General features: G+C 39.5%; 1 protein-coding gene across 3 annotated transcripts in view; it reads right to left on the bottom strand.

Moving 5' to 3' along the window:
- LOC126456829 (cell division cycle protein 23 homolog) overlaps window positions 1-21,055 on the bottom strand; it is an 89,541-nt gene extending 68,486 nt beyond the window's left edge. The window contains exons 1-3 of one of the 3 annotated variants that reach the window (XM_050092632.1): window positions 20,838-21,055; window positions 20,612-20,752; window positions 4,161-4,503 (exon numbers count right to left, since the gene is read on the bottom strand). In XM_050092632.1, coding sequence (XP_049948589.1) covers window positions 4,161-4,503; window positions 20,612-20,752; window positions 20,838-20,941 — 588 coding nt within the window. In that variant the 5' untranslated portion in view covers window positions 20,942-21,055. Of the gene's footprint in view, window positions 1-4,160; window positions 4,504-20,611; window positions 20,753-20,783 lie in introns of all 3 variants that reach the window. The other 2 variants (XM_050092633.1, XM_050092634.1) reach the window with 2 other exon arrangements.
- Between the last annotated feature and the right edge of the window lie 2,665 nt (window positions 21,056-23,720).

The raw sequence follows: 23,720 nt of genomic DNA, 5'->3' as shown, positions 1-23,720 counted from the left end.
ATTCACCCACATCACTGAGGTCAAGAGCATTATGTTTGTGTTCAAGTGGGGTAATTAACCCCTCAAGCGTGTGTGACAACATATGCCATCCACCGCCGACTGCTTGTCCAGCATGTGCGATGTCATATGCTGTCCGCGCTTTTTGCATTCGTTTATCCTCCTGGCCAATGCAATTTGAATGACGGCCACTAGATAGCAGTGCCATATGTTCCTTAGCTTCATGTTGATGGAGTTCGGGAGTCAGCATTTGTGATTCATGTGGGTTGCGAATGTTTTTGTCTTTGTGTGCTTGACGATTCTCCTTAGGTTGTGCGTAATGGCTGAGCTGATGGAAGATGGAGTTTTGCAACTTTGATGGAGAGTGATATTGAGGAAGACGAGTTTTCATTGTCTTCTGATGATTCGTCAGATGATGAATCTACTGTGCAGTATGCAGTCTTGCCTGACTGGAAGGAATGTGACCCTATTTCTGCTCCTACTGCATTTACATAGAGTATTGGTGAAGGTAGGCTGAAACTCCGAATTCGTGGTAATGCAGGGCAATTAGCTTATTTTGAATTGTTCTTTGACAATGAAATAATAGATAGCTCTATTTTTACTGATGGGGATTGTGTGTAAAAGATCAGCTAAAATGTATTTTACCAGAAGGAACATGCTAGAAACGCCCTTCTTCCCTGATGTTATGAGTGAAGAAAGATTTCATCTCCGGACAAGATTTCTACATTTTGCGGACAACACGGAACACCAAAATGTACATGGCAGTAAAACCCTTTATAAAATTATGCCTGTAATAAAGCACTTGAACGCAAGATTTCAGAGATCTTCTGAGCCAGGATGTAACAAAAGCGTTGACGAATCCTTATTGCTGTGAAAAGGGAGACACTCTTGGAAGCAGTACATACCTTTGAAAGTAGCACACTTTGGGATGAGATTTTTAGAACTGTGTGACAAAAATGGATATTTATGGAACTTTATTTTGTACACTGGAAGATATACTGACCTTAATTGTCAAATAACAAAAGATGATGATCTATAGTCAACAAAGGTGGTGTTAAATTTGTGTGAAAATTTGCTAGATGTAGGTAGGTGTGTGTATATGGACAATTTCAATTCCAGTTCTGACTTGTTCCAAAGACTTGTGGACAGGAATACTAATGCAGCAGGAAAAATTAAAACTTCTAGGAAATGACTGTCACATATTGTAAATAGGAAGTTACAGAAAGGACAGATCATCGGTGCACAAAAGGGGGAAATTGGTGGCTCGGAAATGGAAGGATAAAAGGGAAGTTACAATGCTAACAACAAAGCATGGTGCATCAACAGTAGATGTGCAAAGAAGAGTAAAAGGTGCAGGTGACCCAGATACCCACTCAGTGTTTCTGACTACAACCAGAACATGGAGGGAGTGGACTTTAAAGACCAGTTACTGGAATCGTTCCTTAAGCAAGGTTTGGTACAAAAAACTTTAAGCATTTGTTGAATGTGGCTGTTTTAAATGCTTACAAATTTTATTGTCAGAATGGAAATAAGAGGGACCATTTAGAATTTAGAGTGAAGCTCATAGATGAGCTCATAACTAATTACCACCAAAGTGCCATTGAACAGAAGCAAGGAAGACCTGATGTCAGTGACTGTCACCGACTTACTGGTAGACACTTCCCAGAAGAAAATCTAGCAACAAAAAATGGAAGAGTGGGCCTAAGGAGACCTGTGCTGTGTGCAACAAAACAGCAAAGAAGAGAGACATCGTATAGATGCAAAACCTGCCCTGCAAACCCAGCATTATGTATTGTGCCATGCTTTGAACTTTATCACTCTCAAAAAACCTTGTAAACAATTAATTTTATAACATGATTAAACTTTTTGTGCCTAAAGTGATTTTGTCTATTTCATCCTTATAGCTTTAAGTGTTCACCTTAAATTTTTGCAGAATTTTATTTCCATTACTGCATTAGATATAGCATTTGCAGTATGGGAGGAACACAGCACTCACAGACGTGCACAACAGATGTCACGCTGCAGGTGCAGTCGGGTGGAGGGCAGCGTCACGCTTGAGGGGTTAACGCAGCATCGGGTACTGTACGTGATTCGGACCTGGGGCTGTATCGTGACATTGTGCCAAGACATTGCAGAATGCCCATTTGTGTTTTAGGTCATTTTGAGGATTCATAATCAAACTCTTATTTTAGGGATATGGAATGTGGGAGGGTAGCTTCCAGATGCCCAGGCTGGGGCAAAGTGCATTGTTAGTTGTTCACCAACACTAGCGGCATCAGATTGAATGGCTGCATTCTGATATATCCTGGACATCTTACAGGATGACTAGTGTTAATAAATGCAGTTTAACTTTCACATATTTGTAAGGATGAAGTGTGGGATTCAATACTGGTTACAAATCTTTCCTTACACTCATTTTTTTTATTAGACAGTAGGCCTGAAATCTGAGTCTTTCTAAAGTGACAGACATATCGCACAATGTTGTTGTTGTCGTATTCTGTCCAAAGACTGGTTTGACACAGCTCTCTGCACTAGAGTCCTTTCTTGTCAGGGCACAGGGTGACAATCTCTGTGGTGTGCCTTGGTGTGGAGAACACCCTTCCCCCCCCCCCCCCCCAACTGGATGGCAAGTTGTGTAGTGAGCCCTTTTTTGCAGTTGATGGTATCTTGTTTAGTATTTGCACAAAATTTATCATCATTTGTACAGAATTCGTATTTCTCTTGAGCCTTAAATTATATTAAAATGTCATAGCTTTCATAATCTTGTCTTTTTTTTGGCAAGCCTGTGAGTAAGGAGAATACCTCTCCTGTCAGTTGGCACAGATCAGTAGTTTTTCACACAGGGTACTATCGTACAGTAATTAATCACAGTCTTCACAGATTAGGTCATTCATACAGCTTGACAACGTGTGAACACAGTGTACACATTTAAAATAGCTAACAGAAGATGGTGCATATGGTTTTATGTCACACCATTAGACCACTATTTTTACTGTCTCTGGGAATGTCTCGTCTTTGAAAGCCAGAACGAATGCTCCAGCATCCATCTCGTTATTGCACATTCTAACACACAACATATATCATCTTGCATAAAAGGAAATTTACTGTGAAAGTAATGCTTCTCAAATCACCATTCATAATATTTTCCCCTGACTTATAAGAAATGTTAACAGTTCTGATGTCATGCTCATTGAAAACAGTATGTTGTTAGGAAGTATTGCACAGTCTTTGTCCCAAAGCCTTTGACACATTTGGTTGTTGGCAGATACTGGTGTGTGCACCGTGCTTTGTTGTTGCAAATGGTGCATTTTCTTTGCAACTAAAGTTTTATTTTGGTGTTATTCTCTCATTTACGTTTTATTGCTGCTGTAGTGGGCTAAAGTAAAATTTTTTGTTGGAGTATCAGTTCTTACTGCTCAAAATTACAGAAATTTAACTCACAAACAAAACAATGAAAAATTCCTGTGTTTTTCCTGGATGAAAGAATTCCCGGGTTTTTCCGTGACTTCCCAATCGTCCAGGGGCATATACGCCCTGAGATACTGCAGGGAAGAAAAAGTCAACTCTTGTTCAGAGAAGTGCATGTGCAGAGAAAGGGGTGGTCGTATACAGATCAATAATTGTATACATCCCCTAAGTCCCCTCTTGTGCTTGTCATTGTTAGCCATGCCCGTACTGACAGATGCACACGTGCTGTTCCTCAGTACTCTACTTTTTATTTACAATTGTTTTTAAGTGTTTAATGTATATAGTCTGAAGTGTTTAATGTATGTATCTTACAACAATATTTACAATTATGTCTGTAGTATTAATGTTTCTGCTATATATTCTTAGAAAAAAAAATCTCTCAAGCAAAGAGTAACAATGTTATGAAAAGGAAAGTTGCTACTCGCCATATAGTGGAGATGCTGAGTCGCATATATGCACAGCAAAAATGCTGACACAAATTCAGCTTTCAGCCATTAAGGTCTTCGTTAACAACAACAAAAACAACAACAACAACAACACAACACCACACACACACACACACACACACACACACGACTGCAGTCTCAGGCAACTGAAACCACACTCAAGCAAACAGTTTTAGACATGCATACAACTGCTGACTCATTTCCATAAAACATACAAAAATCAATTTAGAAACACAAAATGTTCCATACCTTGTTCCTATCGGTGATTAATGATGAAAGTTCCAACCATGCTCCCCAGTGTAAAGGCTCCTTATGAATTGCTTCAACTAGTATGTCTAGCGCCTCTTTCAGCAGTTCTAGTCGCTTCAGAACTATTCCATACAGGTACAATCCATAACCGTCTAAGGTTCTATTCAGATAATCCTTCTTCAAATCTGCAGCGAGTTCAAGAAGATTTTGATTCTGGCTGGGATCAACAGTGAAACTGTCTCTCATATCATCAAGTTTCTTCTTTTCTCCTGCCAGATAGCGAGAGTATAGGTGCAAAAACCTTGTTTTTGGATCTTGGCACCAATTTGAGAAATACGCACATCTGTGAGATGGAAGAACATTATTTCACTTTATATTGTAATTGTTCTTTAACAATACTAATCTTATCTAATGAATGTAAAAATATTTTTATTATGATGCTCTCATTAGGAACGGTAACACTCCCCTCTCCCCCCTTTCCTTTGTGACAGGAAGAATGTTTGCACTTGTGATTTCTGAACTGTTAATCCACAAGCAGTGCTTCACCATTACTAGAAAGTTGACAGTACCTGATAAGGACATCTGTAGCATAGAACCTGTAACATAACCCAAGTTCTAGGTTTGGCCGGAAGGTGAACTTTGTTGACAGTTGGCGAAGGCAACAAATGTGAATGCCAAAAGTGGTAACAGACTGATTTGTAGCACAGCATCATGCCTACATTTGGACCATATTTAATGCCCCAATCATTATAAAAACTAAATATGAGGTAACTTCAGAAAACTTATGTTTGACAAGTCTCTGACAAGTACTTTGATGCATATCATGTACACACTCTACGATAAAGGTAAGAGGATTAACTCTTACTGACATTATCTTACACCACTGTCTACATTAATTTCAGTGAAGAAGTATTTTAATATGTGAACCTCACTCAGTGTATCTTCCAATCCTTCTCCCAAACTTGATAGTTCCAATTATTAATTCGTAGTGATGAAACACACACAAAAAGCTGAACACAATTTGCACCATGACTCAGAGAAAGATCCCACATAAAAAAAGCTTATGATTGTTATCAAAACAGCATAACAGTCAACACGACCTGTATGTTGCCGTACTTCCACCCTTACCTCACTTTAATTGTAAGCCCATCACATATCTTATCACCAATGAGTTTCATTTTTAACTAGTAAATTGCATCATTTCCAAGTACTGTACATAAACAGATTAGCTAAAGAAGAATATAGGAAGGAATTTCCAGTTGTTCAGGAGACAAGGGCAGAAATAAATGCAAACCCTTAATATCCTAGAGTGGTAAATTATTATTCAGATAGTGTGACCAAACACACAAGAAGTATCATATTAAATAGCATAAAATTCTACATATTGGACAAAAACAGAAAAAAGTATCATGAATTTGTCAGGCGTTTTCTTTGTAAGATTTTTCAAATGTTTTTAGATAAAAAGAATCAATATTAACAGTGAAAGGAGGAAAAGCTTTTAAGTTCCAAAACTGAATATTAAATAAGATGCTTGTTACACATCCATTCTCCACATACGAAATTGAGGGCAAACTAACTAATGTCCAATGGTTGCAAAGACAATCAACCATAGCAGTAAACAAGAAAGATAATTCTACAAAAAGTAAGCAGTTTCCACAAGTCTGTCCAATACCCATGTTAGGCAGTTACACCTCAAGTTGTAAATGAATAAACTATATTTCAACTTCACCCCCTGACAAAATACTACATATCTATAGGCATAATCAACACCAGTTCAGGCAGTAGAGTTGCCTTCATAGTCTTAAATGTTACTGAATTTAACACGTTACTGTTTAGGAGTAAGTAAGGCACCCACATTTTTATTTATTTATTATTTTTTAAAAATTCTTGCGCAATGTACAAGCCACCAAAGGTGACGACTCGAGTACCATTTCACACACGTGAATATTGGGAAAAATTTTGAAACACTCCTGAAACAGTTCAAGGTATTTGGTTGTGTCCCTCTTCTTCTTCTTCTTCTTCTTCTTCTTCTTCAATATAACTACCGATCACATGAAATCAAAATCTAGTTTTATTTGATAAAGAGAGTTATTTATTCTGAAAGGTGAGTAAGAGGAACATTATTCAAACATATTAACTGATTCCAAAACATATGCGAGTGTCCCAAAAAGTTACAGGCTCCAAAGGATACTACTACTTTGCAGTCTGCTTAGAACTGGAATGAAGCTAAAACTGAACTAAAAATCCGTTTAACTGCACCTATATGTTCCTTTGAATTGAGTGATGCCTTCTTGTTGAACCATAGGCACTGGAGCACTCATAATCTTTAAAACGCTGCAAACCGGAAGTGAGCACTGGTGGTGGTGATGCTGTCTTGCGTTGGGAACCTGTATCAAGTAGCCAGTCCATACAGTAGCATAAATTTCACAAATATTTCATTTAATTGGCAACTGAAGTCTATCATCTCTGTACTCCAGTAGTCACAGTCATACGCACATGCCACAAATATCCCTCTTGGTAAAATTTTTGTGTACTGATATCCGACTTCCTGCCGCTGCAGCACAACAAACCATACTGCAAACGACACGTCTTCATGAAATCTTTACTGCACTGTATCATTGAAACTGCATATTTTTGAGATACACAAGTTTAAACACAATATTATGAAAAGGATAGTGGCTATTCACTTTATAGCGGAGATGCCGAGTCGCAGGTGCAACAGAAAGCCTGTCTAACAGCTAGGCTTTCGGCCAAGAAGGCCTTCATCAGAATTAAAAAACACACGAGCACACACATGTGCAAATGCTGCTCACACACAAAACCACCGTCTCTTGCTGCCAAGACCAGACTGTGAGCAGCAGCACCTGATGGAAGAAGCAATGTGGGTGGTGGAAGTAAGGATGAAGTCGCAGCAGGAAGGGATACCAGGTAAGGATGGGGATGGGGAACAGTGAAGTGACGCTTGTGGGAGCATACAGGGATGAGATGGGGAGAAGGTAGGACAGTTAGGTGCAGACGAGAGGTTAGATGGACAGTGGGAGGCAGCAAAAAACGAGAGAAGTAAAGATATTGTGGGTGTGCTGGTGGAATAGAAGGCGGTGCAGTGCTGGAATGGGAACAGGAAAGGGGATAGGTGGGTAAACGCCAATGACTAACAAAGGTTGAAGCCAGTAGGGTTACAGGAACATAGGATATATTGCAGGGAGAGTTCCCACATACAGAATTCAGAATAGCTGATATTGGTGGGAAGGATACAGATGGCACAATCTGTGAAAAAGTCATTGAAATAAAGAACCCGTCATGGCATCCTCAGACACTGGATGGTCTAGCTGTTTCTTGGCCATAGCGTGTTGGTTGCGATGCCCACATAGAATGAAGCTCAATGGTTGAAACTTAACTTTAAGATCACATGACTGCTTTCGCAGGTAGTCCTGCTGCCTTTGATGGGATAGGTGATGTTTGTGACCGGACTGGAGTAGGTGGTGGTGGAAGGATGTATGGGACAGGTCTTTCGCTAGATCTGTCACAGGGCTATGAGTCATGAGGCAAGGGGGTTAGGGGTTAGGAGAAGGGGTTGTGTAGGGATTGATGAGGAAATTTTGTAGGTTCAGTGGGCAGCAGACCACTGTGGGAGGGGTGGGAAGGATAGTGGGTTAGACATTCACTTCAGGGCACAACAAGAGGTAGCTGAAACCCTGGCAGAGAATGCGGTTCAGCTGCCCCAGTCCTGGGTGGTAATGAGTCATGAGAGGAATGCTCCTCTGTGGATGGGCGATTGGAGAGAGACGGCATAGGGGGCACCTGTTTTTGTAAAAGGCTGGGAGGGTAATTATGGTCTGATGGCCTCAGTGAGACCCTTGGTATATTTTGAGAGGGCCTGCTCGTCAATACAGATGCGACAGCCATGGGTGGCTATGTTGTGACAGTGCCATGCGGGCGGCAACAACGTGGGTGTTTTTTCGGTAATAGTTAGACAATAAGTCACACATTTCTTGGAAGGACAGAGAGGCAGGTTCCCGCAGAGGGGCTAACTGAGATAGCAGCTGATAGATCCGTGGGGAAATCCAAGATAGAAATAACGACTTATACATAGGAGCGTCGACAACGCCAAAAGTCAAGAAGTGTTGCCGCAAACGCTTCTCATAATCCTCCCAATCCTCAGCGGCCTCGTCGTAAGGAGGGAATGGAGGCGGAGAGGAGGAAGACAGACGATGAGTAACCGACATCGACAGCGCCTGAATAGCAGCCGTCAGCTGTGTTTGTTGTTCAATGAGCGCTTGCATAAGCTGTTCCATGTCTGCCCCATCACGAACACACAAATCCACAACGCAGTGAAAATATCCAACCTCGTCGCCAAAAAGTGTTATAACCCTTAATCACCAATAATTGCGTGGATATTCAAACACACTCACTTAGAAACAATAGCTCGTTACATGATAACAACTCGGTATCTCTCATTCAACTGCCGTGCCGTGACATGCAGCCGATGCCGTTCGTAGCTATGTGGCGCTCCCGCGCTCAGCCGAGTTGCGGAGCGCCTCTATCGCCGTTTGCGCGTACTGTCGTGGCGGCACTGTTAAATGTCGCGGCACTGTCACAACAGGCCAGGCAGTATGGAAGGGACTTCTTGGTATGGAATGGGTGGCAGCTGTTGAAGTGTTGATAGGTTTTGATATGGAAGAGGTGCTGATACAGAAATATTTGAGGTGGAGGTCAACAACAAGGAGGATGGGTTGCTGGGTTGAGGAGGACCATGTGACGCAAATGGGGAAGAAGGTGTCGAGGTTCTGGAGGAATGTGAATAGGGTGTCCTCCCCCTGGATCCCAATCTCGTAGATGTCATCAACGAATCTGAACCAGCCGAGAGGTTTAGGATTCTGGGTGGTGAGAAGGCATTCCTCTAGATGGCACATGAATAAGTTGGCATAGGATGTTTGCATGCGGGTGCCCATTGCCATACTACAGATTTGTTTGTAGGTATACCTTCAAAGGAGAAGTAACTGTGGATTATGATACAGCTCATTATGGAGACTAGGAAGGGGGTTGTCAATTTGGAATCCATTGGGCATTGGGAAAGGTAGTGTTCAACAGTGGTAAGGCCATGGGCATTAGGTATGGTGTGTAAAGGGAGGTGGCATCAATAATGACAAGCAAGGCAACCTGTGGTAAAGGAACAGGGACATATGGAGAGTCAGTGGAGGAAATGTTTGGTATGTTTTATGTAGGAGGGTAGGATGTGGGTAATAGGCTGAAGGTGTTGATCAACAAGCGCAGAGATTATCTCAGTGGGGCCACAGTAATTGGCTGCAATGGGATGTCCTGGGTGGTTGGGCTTATGGACTTTAGGAAAGACATAGAAGGTAGAATGTGGGGAAGGGTAGGAGTGAGAGAGAGAGATGGTCTCCGGGAAGAGGTTCTGGGATGGGCCTAAGGATCTGAGGAGAGACCGGAGACCCTGCTGGATTTTTTGAGTGGGGTCACTGCGGCACGGTTTTTAGGTGGATGAATCAGACAGCTGGCAGAATCCTCCAGATAATTCTTGAGTTTCACAATGACAGTGGTGGTGCCCTTGTCAGCAGATAGGATTACAAGGTCGGGATCAGTTTTTAGGTAGTGCATTCTGGTTCTTTCTGCAGCTGTAAAGTTAGCTTTAATGTTGAGAGATTCGGGGAATGATGGTGATGCAATGATCAAGGTTAAGAAATTCTGGAAAGTTAACAACAGGGGGTCTGGGGGCAGTGGGGTTAGGTCACAGTTGGATTGAGGAGTGAACTGAGTCACGCAGGTTTCAGCATTGGTCTTTGGTTGAATCTGATTGATAGGGTTGATGGCAAAAACATTTCTCCAAAGCAGGAACAGTGGTAGGTGAGAGATTTTGAGGGTGGGGCAAATGTAGTAGGACTGCGAGACAGGGTTTGTCAGCTATGGAGAAATGTGGGGGAGGTCTGGAGGCTGCTGTGGAGGTGGTGAATAGTGGTAGCCCAAGCCGGGAGTAGGGCATGAACAGGGTGAAGAATTTTTTGAGGAGGTGGTGTGCATGCCGCCCTAGTTTATGAAGAGCAAGACATTATCTTTCAAATAAAAAGACAACAAATTACATGGAACTGTTCCAGAGATAGCATGTTTTAAAGTTTTTCCCACAAATTGCATGCACAAAATGGTGCCGTAAATGTCATCATTGGTAGCCAGTAAGTTTTTTTGACAAAACAAAAAATACGGGTTTCTTACTCCATCCTAAATTTTTGCATATGTTAAATTCAATAACATCTAAGACTATGAAGTTAAGAGTTTTTTTTAGACTGCTTGTTAATATGGACTATGCCGATAGTATGGATAAACATAAGAGCTCTGTGAGGCTCATTTTCTCATATCCGCCAGATGGAAACAAACAGAACTGGGAAATTCAAAAAGAGTCCTGCAGTATACTGACATGAGAACAGCAATCACAGATTACAGTGACAACATAAAATTTCCCCCCACTGGAGGCCAAACTGCACTGCACTGTGCTCAATTTGCCATAGTGGTATGCGATCATAGTCTTGCAAATCTTTTGTCACAACCCTTGTAATACCAACTCATTTCCAATAATGTATATTCGCAAAGAGGGTGTTAGTTTATCATCCACCCTAAAAAAATTAAGAACTTGTTAATTATCATCTACTCATTAACAACAATTGTTGAAGATGTACTGATAAACACTGAAGCCGTACAAAAATTTGTAACACAAAATTTCAAATTTCCAGAACTCACAAATATCTTTTTGCACACTCTCGGTAATACCAATGAACCTTTAGTAATTCCTACTACCATCGAGGATGGGTGAGGGAGGGGAGAACGGATGGGGCACACTTGGTGACCACCACACAAAATTTTAAAAAATCAATAATTATTGTTGACTTTTTGAAGAAATACTGATGTACAGGTACGGCCTGAACCTGAAAATATCATATATGATATTTATTGTGGTGCCACTCCATGTCAAATCATGCATCTCAGATTTTCATGAAACTTTGTCTATTTGCTTACATTTATAAGAACTTCTGGAAATTATTTTTGGTCTCAGACTAAAACGTTTTTATGTTGAATTTTCATTATAGCGATGTTCTGATAATTTGTCTCTACAAGAATGCCCATGCAATGTGGTACTTATCTATAGAAATACTCGTAACTTAGGTGTACAGGAAGCTGTTGATTTGGCTTTTTTTTTCTCTCTTCCATAGGCGTAAGTTAAGAGAGGCATAAGGTTAACAAGAATGCATTTATTTGATCAGTGAAGTTACAAAGAAAACTACAAAATAATTTATTTACGTCACTTCCCAATTTCTGGAAAAATAACACGCATGTTGAGAAACACTTAAATGATATTTCTCCAACCTGCTGAGATTGAAGTACGGGTCTTAAAAAATCCTAAGACTGTAAGCTTTCTAATAAAATAAAAATATTAATGAGTTTCCTGCAAATGGCCACAAAAATAAATCGAAAATAAAAAAACTTTTTACTGTGATGAAAAACTAGTCATTCCAAGTAAGTTCAGCCAGGTCTGGCACCCACTGCCTCAGGTGAAGGAGTCTCAAATTAGCATATTTAAATATCAAGTATTCTAGGCAGACAAATTAATCTTAAGTGTGCAAAAGTTATTTCATTTTATGAATTGATTTTTGAAAGAATACAATATATTGCATTTATCTGTCCAGCTAACCACCAGCTCACAGTAATAAAGTGTTCTGTTTGTTTGTATTAGCTTGTTTGAAACCTGTACATAAATGAAAACAGTGCAACTATCACTGTCTGTATTGCTGAACATCAGTGACATGCAACCAGTCCATTTTGCCGCAGTTGCTCTTTGTCCTTCCATGAGACTGGTCACATTTACTTGTAGTGCAGCCATTTATCATTCTGTTAGTATTGTAGTGTGTTTTAAACTGAAGTAGTGCGCAGGTACTTACAATGGAAAATGTGAATTCATGTAGTGTTGGAAAATTACTCACAACACCATGTCATTTGGTTACCTAAACATCAGTAAAAACTCTCCCAAAATGTTCAGACTTGAATGAAGACCAACAAGGTTTGACAGTGTTACGGTCCAATATAAACTTTCCAGATGATCAAGAAAGAACTATTATGTGGAAAAAACAGTTACTATTACTTAAAGGTTTTTGAAAGCCATCATAGAACTCCTTGTGATCCTTTCAAAATACACAGGCACAGAATTGGAAAATCCACAAGATCGATAAGTTTTTGATTTGTCTAAATCATTAAGTCTGCAAGAATCAATCAGAAACCACGCAAAAGACTTCGCACAACATGTCTTAAGATTTGTAAATAAAAAACTGAAATTGGTGGTGGAAATGACAGTGATGCCAGTGACCCAGAGGTGACACTTCATGAGTCAGCGTTAGAAAGTCAAAGTATCAAGGACACACATAAAACTTTAGATGATTTGGGGTGCTCTCCTTAAAACTTCATTCAATTCCAAATCACAGCAAAGCTTCATATGACACATTAAGGTTAGTGAGAATGAAATGTAGCATGAAATCATTAAGAAGTCAAAGATTCTTATACCATGATATTGTTAATGAAAGAAAAAGGTCAAAAGAAAAAAAAAATAATGACAGAATTTAGTGTTAGTGAGTATGATTTGTTAAGTAATAGAACCCAGTACGTTGTACTCGATGGGGAGTGTTCATCGGAGGTGAGGGTATCCTCTGGAATGTCCCAGGGAAGTGTGGTAGGTCCGCTGTTGTTTTCTATCTACATAAATAATCTTTTGGATAGGGTGGATAGCAATGTGCAGCTGTTTGCTGATAATGCTGTGGTGTACGGGAAGGTGTCATCGTTGAGTGACTGTAGGAGGATACAAGATGACTTGGACAGGATTTGTGATTGGTGTAAAGAATGGCAGCTAACTCTAAATATAGATAAATGTAATTAATGCAGATGAATAGGAAAAAGAATCCTGTAATGTTTGAATATTCCATTAGTAGTGTATCGCTTGACACAGTCACGTCGATTAAATATTTGGGCGTAACATTGCAGAGCAATATGAAGTGGGACAAGCATGTAATGGCAGTTGTGGGGAAGGCGGACAGTCGTCTTTGGTTCATTGGTAGAATTTTGGAAAGATGTGGTTCATCTGTAAATGAGACCGCTTATAAAACACTAATATGACCTATTCTTGAGTACTGCTCGAGCGTTTGGGATCCCTATAAGGTCGGATTGAGGGAGGACATAGAAGCAATTCAGAGGCGGGCTGCTAGATTTGTTACTGGTAGGTTTGATCATCACGCGAGTGTTACAGATATGCTTCAGGAACTCGGGTGGGAGTCTCTAGAGGAAAGGAGGCGTTCTTTTCGTGAATCGCTACTGAGGAAATTTGGAGAACCAGCATTTGAGGCTGACTGCAGTACAATTTTACTGCCGCCAACTTACATTTCGCGGAAAGACCGCAAAGATAAGATAAGAGAGATTAGGGCTCGTACAGAGGCATATAGGCAGTCATTTTTCCCTCGTTCTGTTTGGGAGTGGAACAGGGAGAGAAGATGCTAGTTGTGGTACGACGTACCCTCCGCAATACACCATATGGTGGATTGCGGAGTATGTATGTAGATGTAGTTTTACAGGCAAGAAACAGAAAACAGAAACAGATATTTTATCAATTCTTATTCCAAAAAGAGGTCAAATGATCACTAATGAAGTCAAAGTCTGTCACCAATTTTTACCAAAATGATGAGTATACTCTAATGTTACCAGGAATAAAGTCAGCTACAGAAAAATGTGTATATGCAAAAGAGACTCATCCTCTGCCACATAAGGGAACTATATTAATGTTTTAAATGGGAGAAGGTTTTTCTAAATTTTGTTCACCAAGATTAAAGTGGCGTATTTTAGTTGGTGGTGCAGGCATTCATTCAGTGTGTGTCTGTGGTATCCACCAAAACATAAAACTGCTTTTCGATGCGGAACACATTCAAGAAACGCACAAAGAACTTATAAAATTTATTGTATGTGACCCAGAAACTATGACTGCATGCTTAATCACTGCGCAATGGTCCCAGTGACGATAAATTGTTAGATTTCTTGAAAGAAAAATTCTCTTACAAAGATGCTGATGGTGAAATTGAGTACAGCCAGTGGATTACCACAGGTCATTGGACAGTATTGGTAAAGCAATCTGCAACTGTTGATGAATACACTGATCTACTGGTAACAAAATTACAGGCACTTAAACCACACTATTATATTTTAGCATCAGGCAAGGGCCCTGAAAAATTTGAAAGACAATCTAATCTTGGCAAAAGCAATTCTGTTAATGGACTTTACTGAAAACTACAGTTTTATAATTAAGAATGAAAGCCAGTGTTAACACTGGACAAGAAGCAGTTGTACAACCCATTCTTTTCGTGTTCATGCGATAAATGAGGAAAATGAATCGACAATAGCAAACCACTGCTTTATAAGTTATGATATGGATCACAATGGGCGAAATGGTTAAGGGATTGGCTGAACACTGCCCACAAGTCAAGTAATCTCATTATTTCACTAGAAAAGGCTTTAAAAAATTTTGTGAACACAACAAGGATTTTTCCACTGACACTGATCATTCCTTTTTTGTTACTAGCCACAGCTAATCTGTGTGTGGTGAATTGGGAGAAACTGTAAAACTTGTTTTGAGGAAAAGCTAGTCTTCAACTAGATGATGATGTACAAATAGCTGTATATGGTGTTTGCAATTTCTGCAAGGCTAATACTCACTAATGTTTTTTCCAATTTTTGACAACCCGCACAATAAGTGGCACCAGGAATTTTCACAATTACAAATCGCTTTCCTGTGATTAATTAGAAAAGCAACTTGTTCTGAAAAGCCTTCCATGATTTCTTCCTTCAATGAAAATGCCCCGCAATGGACATGTAGCTATCCCCAACAAAATTCTTTTGTGGCAGCTGTATATGATACACGTGGTACTTTGCCTTCGTCGAGAATGTGTGATGAAGGACAGGCTGAACTACTTTTTCTCCATCTACCTGCACCATGAGTATCATTCTTTTGGCCTGAGAAGGAAGTCTTGTTTTGTGCCTTTGAAAAACATTTTATGTACTGTTAGTGTACCAGAGTCAAGAACATTAAGAAGAATGCATTACTTTAATAAAAACAATATGAAATTAACAGAATCTAATTTCTCACAGTAGATTCAAAATAGATCCACTTAAAACTCACTTGGGAACTCCAAAGATCTTCACTGCTGAACATTTACATTTTAACCCTCGAGCAGGTACCTGTGCATAAAGTGCGCCAACAAAAAATAAAATGATTTTGCATGGTTTAATTTTTGTTACACAACTACAGACCTATACCTATTCCTTCATTATTGCTTCAGATAACACAGTGATAATTTGTGCTATCATACGTCCAAGTGAGCAGCAGTAATATAAAATACAAAGTGAGCTAGGCAGGGAGAAAAAAAAAACACCCTGATTATGAGCTAGCAGCCTAATGCCACATTGAGATAATTAGTGATTGAATAAGCAGCTGGATGGGATTTGATGCCACTGCACTGCTTAATGCTTTGAGTGGGTCATTACTGTCTCTGTAATACCTGTCCTTGGGAACAGGGTGTTTTACTGAAAATTTATTTCATTATTGTTTAATAAAACAGTGGTGTATCTCATATGATCTACGTTTATTTTCTTGTTGTTTAAATAAACTAAGATTAAACTGTGATTTTGATCATACATGACTCATCTTGGCAACATAGATGAATCTATTCTACACATGTGTGCAAAGTGCGCACCCGCTCGTGTTATGAAAAATGGCGCACCTGTTCGAGGGTTAAACATTTGTCTGTGTAGAATAACTGGCATTTAAATATGTTCATTTATACCCCTAAATAAAGTTAATATTAGTAACTAAAATATATCAGTTAAAATTATAACTTCTGTCTCTGTACTTTATTATTTTAACAAGACATGAGACATGTACTAAAGCTTCGTAGACTAAATAATGTGCTTTAAAAGATCTTCTGAACAATTTTACAAATACTTCAATATACAGGGTGTTACAAAAAGGTACGGCCAAACTTCCAGGAAACATTCCTCACACACAAATAAAGAAAAGATGTTATGTGGACATGTGTCCGGAAACGCTTAATTTCCATGTTAGAGATCATTTTAGTTTCGTCAGTACATACTGTACTTCCTCGATTCACCGTCAGTTGGCCCAATTGAAGGAAGGTAATGTCGACTTCGGTGCTTGTGTCGACATGCGACTCATTGCTCTACAGTACTAGCATCAAGCACATCAGTATGTAGCATCAACAGGTTAGTGTTCATCACGAACGTGGTTTTGCAGTCAGTGCAATGTTTACAAATGCGGAGTTGGCAGATGCCCATTTGATGTATAGATTAGCACGGGGCAATAGCCGTGGCGCGGTACGTTTGTATCGAGACAGATTTCCAGAACGAAGGTGTCCCGACAGGAAGACGTTCGAAGCAATTGATCGGGGTCTTAGGGAGCACGGAACATTCCATCCTATGACTCGCGACTGGGGAAGACCTAGAACGACGAGGACGCCTGCAATGGACGAGGCAATTCGTCGTGCAGTTGACGATAACCCTAATGTCAGCGTCAGAGAAGTTGCTGCTGTACAATGTAACATTGACCACGTCACTGTATGGAGAGTGCTACGGGGGAACCAGTTGTTTCCGTACCATGTACAGCGTGTGCAGGCACTATCAGCAGCTGATTGGTCTCCACCGGTACACTTCTGCAAATGGTTCATCCAACAATGTGTCAATCCTCATTTCAGTACAAATGTTCTCTTTACGGATGAGGCTTCATTCCAATGTGATCAAATTGTAAATTTTCACAATCAACATGTGTGGTCTGACGAGAATCCACACGCAATTGTGCAATCACATCATCAACACAGATTTTCTGTGAACGTTTGGGCAGTCATTGTTGGTGACTTCTTGATTGGGCCCCATGTTGTTCTACCTACGCTCAATGGAGCACATTATCATGATTTTATACGGGATACTCTACCAGTGCTGCTAGAACATGTTCCTTTACAAGTACAATACAAAATGTGGTTCATGCACGATGGAGCTCCTGCACATTTCAGTCAAAGTGTTCGTACGCTTCTCAACAACAGATTCGGTGACCGATGGATTGGTAGAGGCGGACCAATTCCATGGCCTCCACACTCTCCTGACTTCAACCCTCTTGACTTTCATTTAGGGGGGCATTTGAAAGCTCTTGTCTACGCAACCCCGGTACCAAATGTAAAGACTCTTCGTGCTCGTATTGTGCAAGGCTGTGATACAATACGCCATTCTCCAGGGCTGCATCAGTGCATCAGGGATTCCATGCGACGGAGGGTGGATGCATGTATCCTCGCTAACGGAGGACATTTTGAACATTTCCTGTAACAAAGTGTTTGAAGTCATGCTGGTACGTTCTGTTGCTGTGTGTTTCCATTCCATGATTAATGTGATCTGAAGAGAAGTAATAAAATGAGCTCTAACATGGAAAGTTTCCGGACACATGTCCACATAACATATTTTGTTTCTTTGTGTGTGAGGAATGTTTCCTGAAAGTTTGGTCATACATTTTTGTAACACCCTGTATAAATGAAAAGCCTGTACCTGTCCACACCCATGCCCCCCCTTTTTTTTATCACACCATATTTGAGTTTCAATGAAAGAAACTGGTCTAATAACAGCACTGTCTAAAAGTATTTTTAATATTTAACAAAATATTGTTTGGGCAATAACAATTTAAGTTGATTTTCTATATTTCCAGATGTGAAGCAGAGTTATTAAATATTTTTTCCCATTAAGTTTCATTCATTTTTGATATTTGGAAGGATAAAATGGTGACTGGTAGAAAATTAGCTATACTGCACCCCCCCCCTCCTCCTCCTCCTCCACAGTAATGCAATCCAAATGGGAAGCTCCACACAGTGTAAGATTTTTTAAAACTTTACCACATTTTCTTTCAAACACTATATGAAATATATGGTTATTACCACGAAAAAAAAGGACATGAAAATCTGAAGCAGTTAGTGTCAGGCCAAGATGAACTTACTTGGAAAGCCTCGTTTTTCATCACACTCCGTCTTCAGGCCACGAGTGGCCTACCGGGACCATCCGACCGCCGTTTCATCCTCAGGAAAGGATGCAGAAAGGAGGGGCGTGGGGTCAGCACACCGCTCTCCCGGTCGTTATGATGGTATTCTTGACCGAAGCCACTACTATTCAGTCGAGTAGCTCCTCAATTGGCATCACGAGGCCGACTGCACCCGAAAAAAGGGCAACAGCGCATGGCAGCCTTGATGGTCTCCCATCCACGCGCTGACCACGCCCGACAGCGCTTAACTTCGGTGATCTCACGGGAACCGATGTAACCACTGCGGCAAGACCGTTGCCTTCGTTTTTCATCACAGTGAAATTTTTTTTTTTTTTTTTTAATTTCTTTGTGACCATTCACAGAAAACCCATTAATATTACTATTTTATTAGAACCTAACCTAACCTTGGGAATTAATTAAGACCAAAACTAGGTTCCCAGTAGGTTGGAGAAATGTCACATAAGTGTTTTACAAGTGTTTGTAATTTTTCTAGAAAACGAGTGGCCTACATTTTTTTTAAATTCTCTCTCTAACTTTACAGCTTAAATAAATGCTTTATTGTTAACTCTATGCCTCTCTTAACTTCAGAAGAAAATTCCAAATCAAAAGCCTCTTATACACCTAAGTTACAGTATTTCTGCAGGTAAGTACCACTCTGCATGGACATTCTCGTACAGCCAAATAATCAGAACATCACTATATTGAAAATCCAGTATAAAAAAGTTTTAGTCTGAGACCAAAAAGAATCTCCAGGAGTTCTTATGTTCTAAGTACAAGCAAATATACAAAGTTTCATGAGAATCTGAGATGGTGGGCGACATGACATGGGTGATTTGACATGAAATAACCCCCGTAAAAAAGTCACATGTACTACTGAGATTTATGTTTATGGCTTATGTTTACATGAAAAATTTAAAACATTCATGGAACCTGGTAGAAGATTTCATCAAAAAGAACAAACATTTTAAAATATAGTTCCTGTCTAGATTACAATATTTCCAAAAGGTTGGCACAGCCATTTCCATATTTATCATGGGAGATAAGCAAGACACTTGTCAAGTAACATAACTTTTGATGCATATGCAAGAGGACTCTTGCTTGGGAAAAAATGCCTAATGACCATAAAGTTTAATGAATACCCCTAACTATAAGAAAACAATCTACTGAGCCCTGTGCATCCAAACTATCTTACATATTTCTAACAAATTATCCGAAAACTTCATAAATATAGAGGATGTAATCTTATTTCCAAACGTGACAGTTTCTTGTGTTTCAGTGAAATGCCGTAACAGATAATGCATATTAAAGTTTGCTTAGCATTCTGCAGTTACACAAAATTGTCAACTGTGCATCCTTTAAGTGTGGGATGTAAAATATAGTTCTTTTATTTACAAGATTATAAGCTACAGGGTTGTGAATTGTCACTGAATGGACATTCACTGAACCTTTTATATGAAAGTGTGTATCAATTGCAAGCTTTTCCCTGACATGGGTTTGTGCTAGGTAAGGATAAAATTTCCACTACTAGAACAGTCTGCATGTTGAAATTCCCACTTGGTAGCTTCTGAGTTACAATGTGAGTGCCTCACTAACGTACACTGAAGCCCTACACATATTTGTAAAGCAAGATTTCAAGTACTCACTTCAAGAGTCAAAAAATCTTACTGCTACAGTTCACATAGACAGAGCAAAAGCTTGTATAATGTACACAGACCAAGTTAGAACCAATCTGAACAAGTAAACACTTATCTAAATGTATACCCATTGCAGAACTTTTTAGCCTTAATACATTTGCTTAGACTAGGAGTTGTCTAATGCTTAATTAATCTCTGTTGATCATTGCCAAAACTAACAAAGCTCATTTCTTGCCCAGTACCAATTTTTGTTGAAGACTTCGTAACCTGTACTTCAGAAAGGCAATAAAGAACTGGAAAGTACCAATGATGTATAGGTACCACAATGTATACATTTTGACAGCATATATTCATAGTACAGAAACTTATTTGGCAATCCAAAATAAACATGTATATTGCTATGAAATGAATTAAAATTTGTTTGATTGTGGTTCTATGTACAAGGGTTATGACTGGCTTCTTGAATGTTAAAAAGCACAATTGAAAACTTTTAATCACAAATAAACCCATCAGTACTAGCAAAATAAAACAAATGGTGTACTTTTGCTTGCTTCACATGGGGGTGGTGGGAGACATACTTCTCAATACTACTAGCACAAATAGTTTTCGCGCAATGTGAACCGATATACCCATTTAACACGAGAAAGCCCATAATAGTTTCTCTATATGTACTACAGTCCAAATAAACTCACCTGTCATACTCTTTTAAATCAAAGTAACTCTTAGCCAGCATATAAATATCCCCCTCACTGGAGACCGGTTGCTCTTTGAACGATACAGATTCCTGCAAGTCTACGTTTACATCTATCAATGCATAATTAAGCTCTGCCAGCCTACAAAATAACACGTTACAAAATTACATACCGCCAACTTTAAGCATATGAACATGTTTAATAACTCAAGTTCGACAATTCCCACCACTTGGTGCTGTGCATTAATCCTCTCAGCGAACATTCTACAACTGCCTTCTGCAAGTCAAGTTTCACCTGCTTCAAATCAAGTTTGAAAGAATCTTCTGCCATGTCGATGAACAATCAAATATATACACAATTAAAAAAAAATCACAATACATGTAACCCCAATTCATTTAATTCCCATCGCGCCGAAGAAACAAGTGACTATTCATACTATAGTATCTTTGTATCTTTAAAAAAACGTAGCATCGTTGAGCTGTGGGAGTGTCTCGGTCTCACTGCGTTGACGTTTCTTATCGGATATTGACATCACGTGACATTATCCACCTCGCTACAGAGAACACGTGGCCGCTCGTGTTCCGAAGTACACATAGAGGTATTCTACCTACATTGAAGTACATTAGTTGCTAAGACGTATGCTGTGGTTATCCGCTCCCATATCACTTGTTTACTTTGTTATTTTTGTTGTTGTATATTTGCTGCTGAAATTTACTTTTTTATATAGTTTACGGTATTAAAGAGATGAACACCAGAAGCAGGTTCGAAATGATGTTGGTTCCAATAGTTATTCGGTGTTTCAGTGGCTAGCTCTTAGGAAATTACTGCGGTGGTGATTGTCACTGTTTAAGTAGTGTGATATTCGTCGTCCATTAGGTTAATTTAAAAAAACTTGTCTCCATAGTGTAAATACATGGTAGAGGTGTAATACTTCAGTTCGTAGAGACTTACAAGAGTTCCTAGGTCCACATCCTCTATGAATCAAAACACCTTTTTCTGTATTCTAAAAACTCGCTTAGCTGCTGCCAAATTACTCCAGAATATGACCCCGTACCGTATTTAAGGTGGGAAAGGAAGGAGGCATAATAGATATTATTAATTGTTTTCTTAATATGACACCCATATTTTAAATGATATTAAAGCTGGTGCTATTTACATATTCTATCGCAAACTCAGTGACTGAATTAATAATTATGCTCAGTCAGACGTCTAGTATAGACCTAGATCTCAAACTGACTTAGTAAGCACACACTCATCAGGCATAAAGCAAACTATTAAAAGTGGTTTCATCCTTCGCAAATTAGGAACCGTCGTAGGTGAAAAACAGTTGCTTACATGCTACACTTTCTTCTGTTAAAATTTTCTGCTTTGTATTAGTCTCTGTGGAAATTATACTGGACACTAACAGTATTTCTAACTAAGGATTATTGAATACATGACTGAATCATATAGACCAGCTTTTTAGTGATTTACAACATTAAATGTGTGACCATTATCCTAATAAATGTCTTATTGCAAAAGCAAACAAAAGTTGGGCGAGTCATTATCAGGAAGACGTGATGTACACAGACATGACCCTACAGTAGCGTATGGTACAGTCTTCTATTAATTTTGCGGGAAAAGCTTCAATACCAGAAAGCTGCTTTCACACTGGCGATTTCGTCGCCGCAATTCAGCCGCGCGATTCAATCGCTGCAATGCGCGAATATCGCGCTGCTGAACCGTGCGACTGAATCGCCAGGCACGCGGCTCAACCGCGCGGCAGCAGCTCTGTGGTGGGAGCTGTCTGTGCGCTTGTGCCAACCAGTTCAGAAATGGATTCTGTCGAGGAAGTGGTGCTTTCCGCTCTGTTGTTGAAATGGAAATACAGACGCCGCCGACGTCAAAGAAAATACTGGATGCATCCTCTACTGAATACCCGAGAGAGACACAGACATTTTTTCACAATTTATTACGAATTAAGAGAAAATCCTGCACAATTCATGAACTATTTCAGAATGTCTGTGACATCTTTTGATGAACTATGTGCTATGCTGAGGCCAAATCTCGCAAAGCAAAATAGATAAATGAGGAACAGTATTTCACCAGAGGAAAGACTAATGATTACTTTAAGGCAAATAAAATGCTTATTTTACATATACCTTTATTTTTAAAGTAGGTTTAACAGTAATTTGCTCCAATGTGTAGTATTAAAATACAGTAAGCCAAAACTGTAATATTTCGCTACCCAGAAAATAAATCAGTGACCACTGATGAAACAGATAACACAGTTGAAAGTGTGGCATCACGATTTGATGTACATGGGCTTGGATTAGATGCAGGTGCAGTTATGGGTGAATTTGAGTGTACAGGAATTGGTATTTGTGAAGTGAACTGAAAATTATAGTTGTCTAGTGAACTGTAAGACCTGCTGCACTTCCTCAAAACTGACATTATTTCAAATTTAGCGTCCATTTTCAAATGTTGTGGCACAAATTTTAAATCATGTTATAATGATTTGTAGAAAATGTTTGTCAGGGTCATCTGCTTCGGCCATTGATGCGTTTTTTTTCTTGATGTTTGTTGCAAGTGCCAGAAATAATTTCCTCTCGTCTGTCATCTTTTGTCTCTTATGGGAATTGAAGGCAGCTCTATCCTGTACATCAGAATTATTTGCCTCATCAGTATGTGCATCAGGTTCTTCTAACTCTGGTGGTTTAGTGGCAGTTACAGGTGACAGGAAATTAAGCATATCGAAATATACATATTTTTTATGGGTTTCTGCAGGAGAACCACTTTTTGAGGGTTTTCACTTGTTGAGTTCTCTTGTGAACAGTCACGAATGTTCTTCCACTTCTTCTGTAACTGTGTTGCTGCAAAAAAACAAAACTCTCTGATTTCAGGTACCTTGATACAGGCTGTACATGTACAGAGCTACATTATTCCTTCAAATGTGGCATTTTAACTATACCAAAAATCGTGTGAGACACTTGTCAGGAGATATGGGATAATCTACAAAGCATATGCTACCACCTGCATCCGAAGAAGGTTGGATTAATATAGCAGAAAAATTTAAAGTGTATTCTGATTTTTCTGAACTGTTGGTGCAGTTGATGGAAACCATGTAAGA

This window comes from Schistocerca serialis, chromosome 2 (genome assembly GCF_023864345.2).
Source record: "Schistocerca serialis cubense isolate TAMUIC-IGC-003099 chromosome 2, iqSchSeri2.2, whole genome shotgun sequence".
NCBI classification, from domain to species: domain Eukaryota; kingdom Metazoa; phylum Arthropoda; class Insecta; order Orthoptera; family Acrididae; genus Schistocerca; species Schistocerca serialis.
The sequence above is the reverse complement of the archived record's forward strand: the minus strand, read 5'-3'. Positions and strand labels throughout refer to the sequence as shown.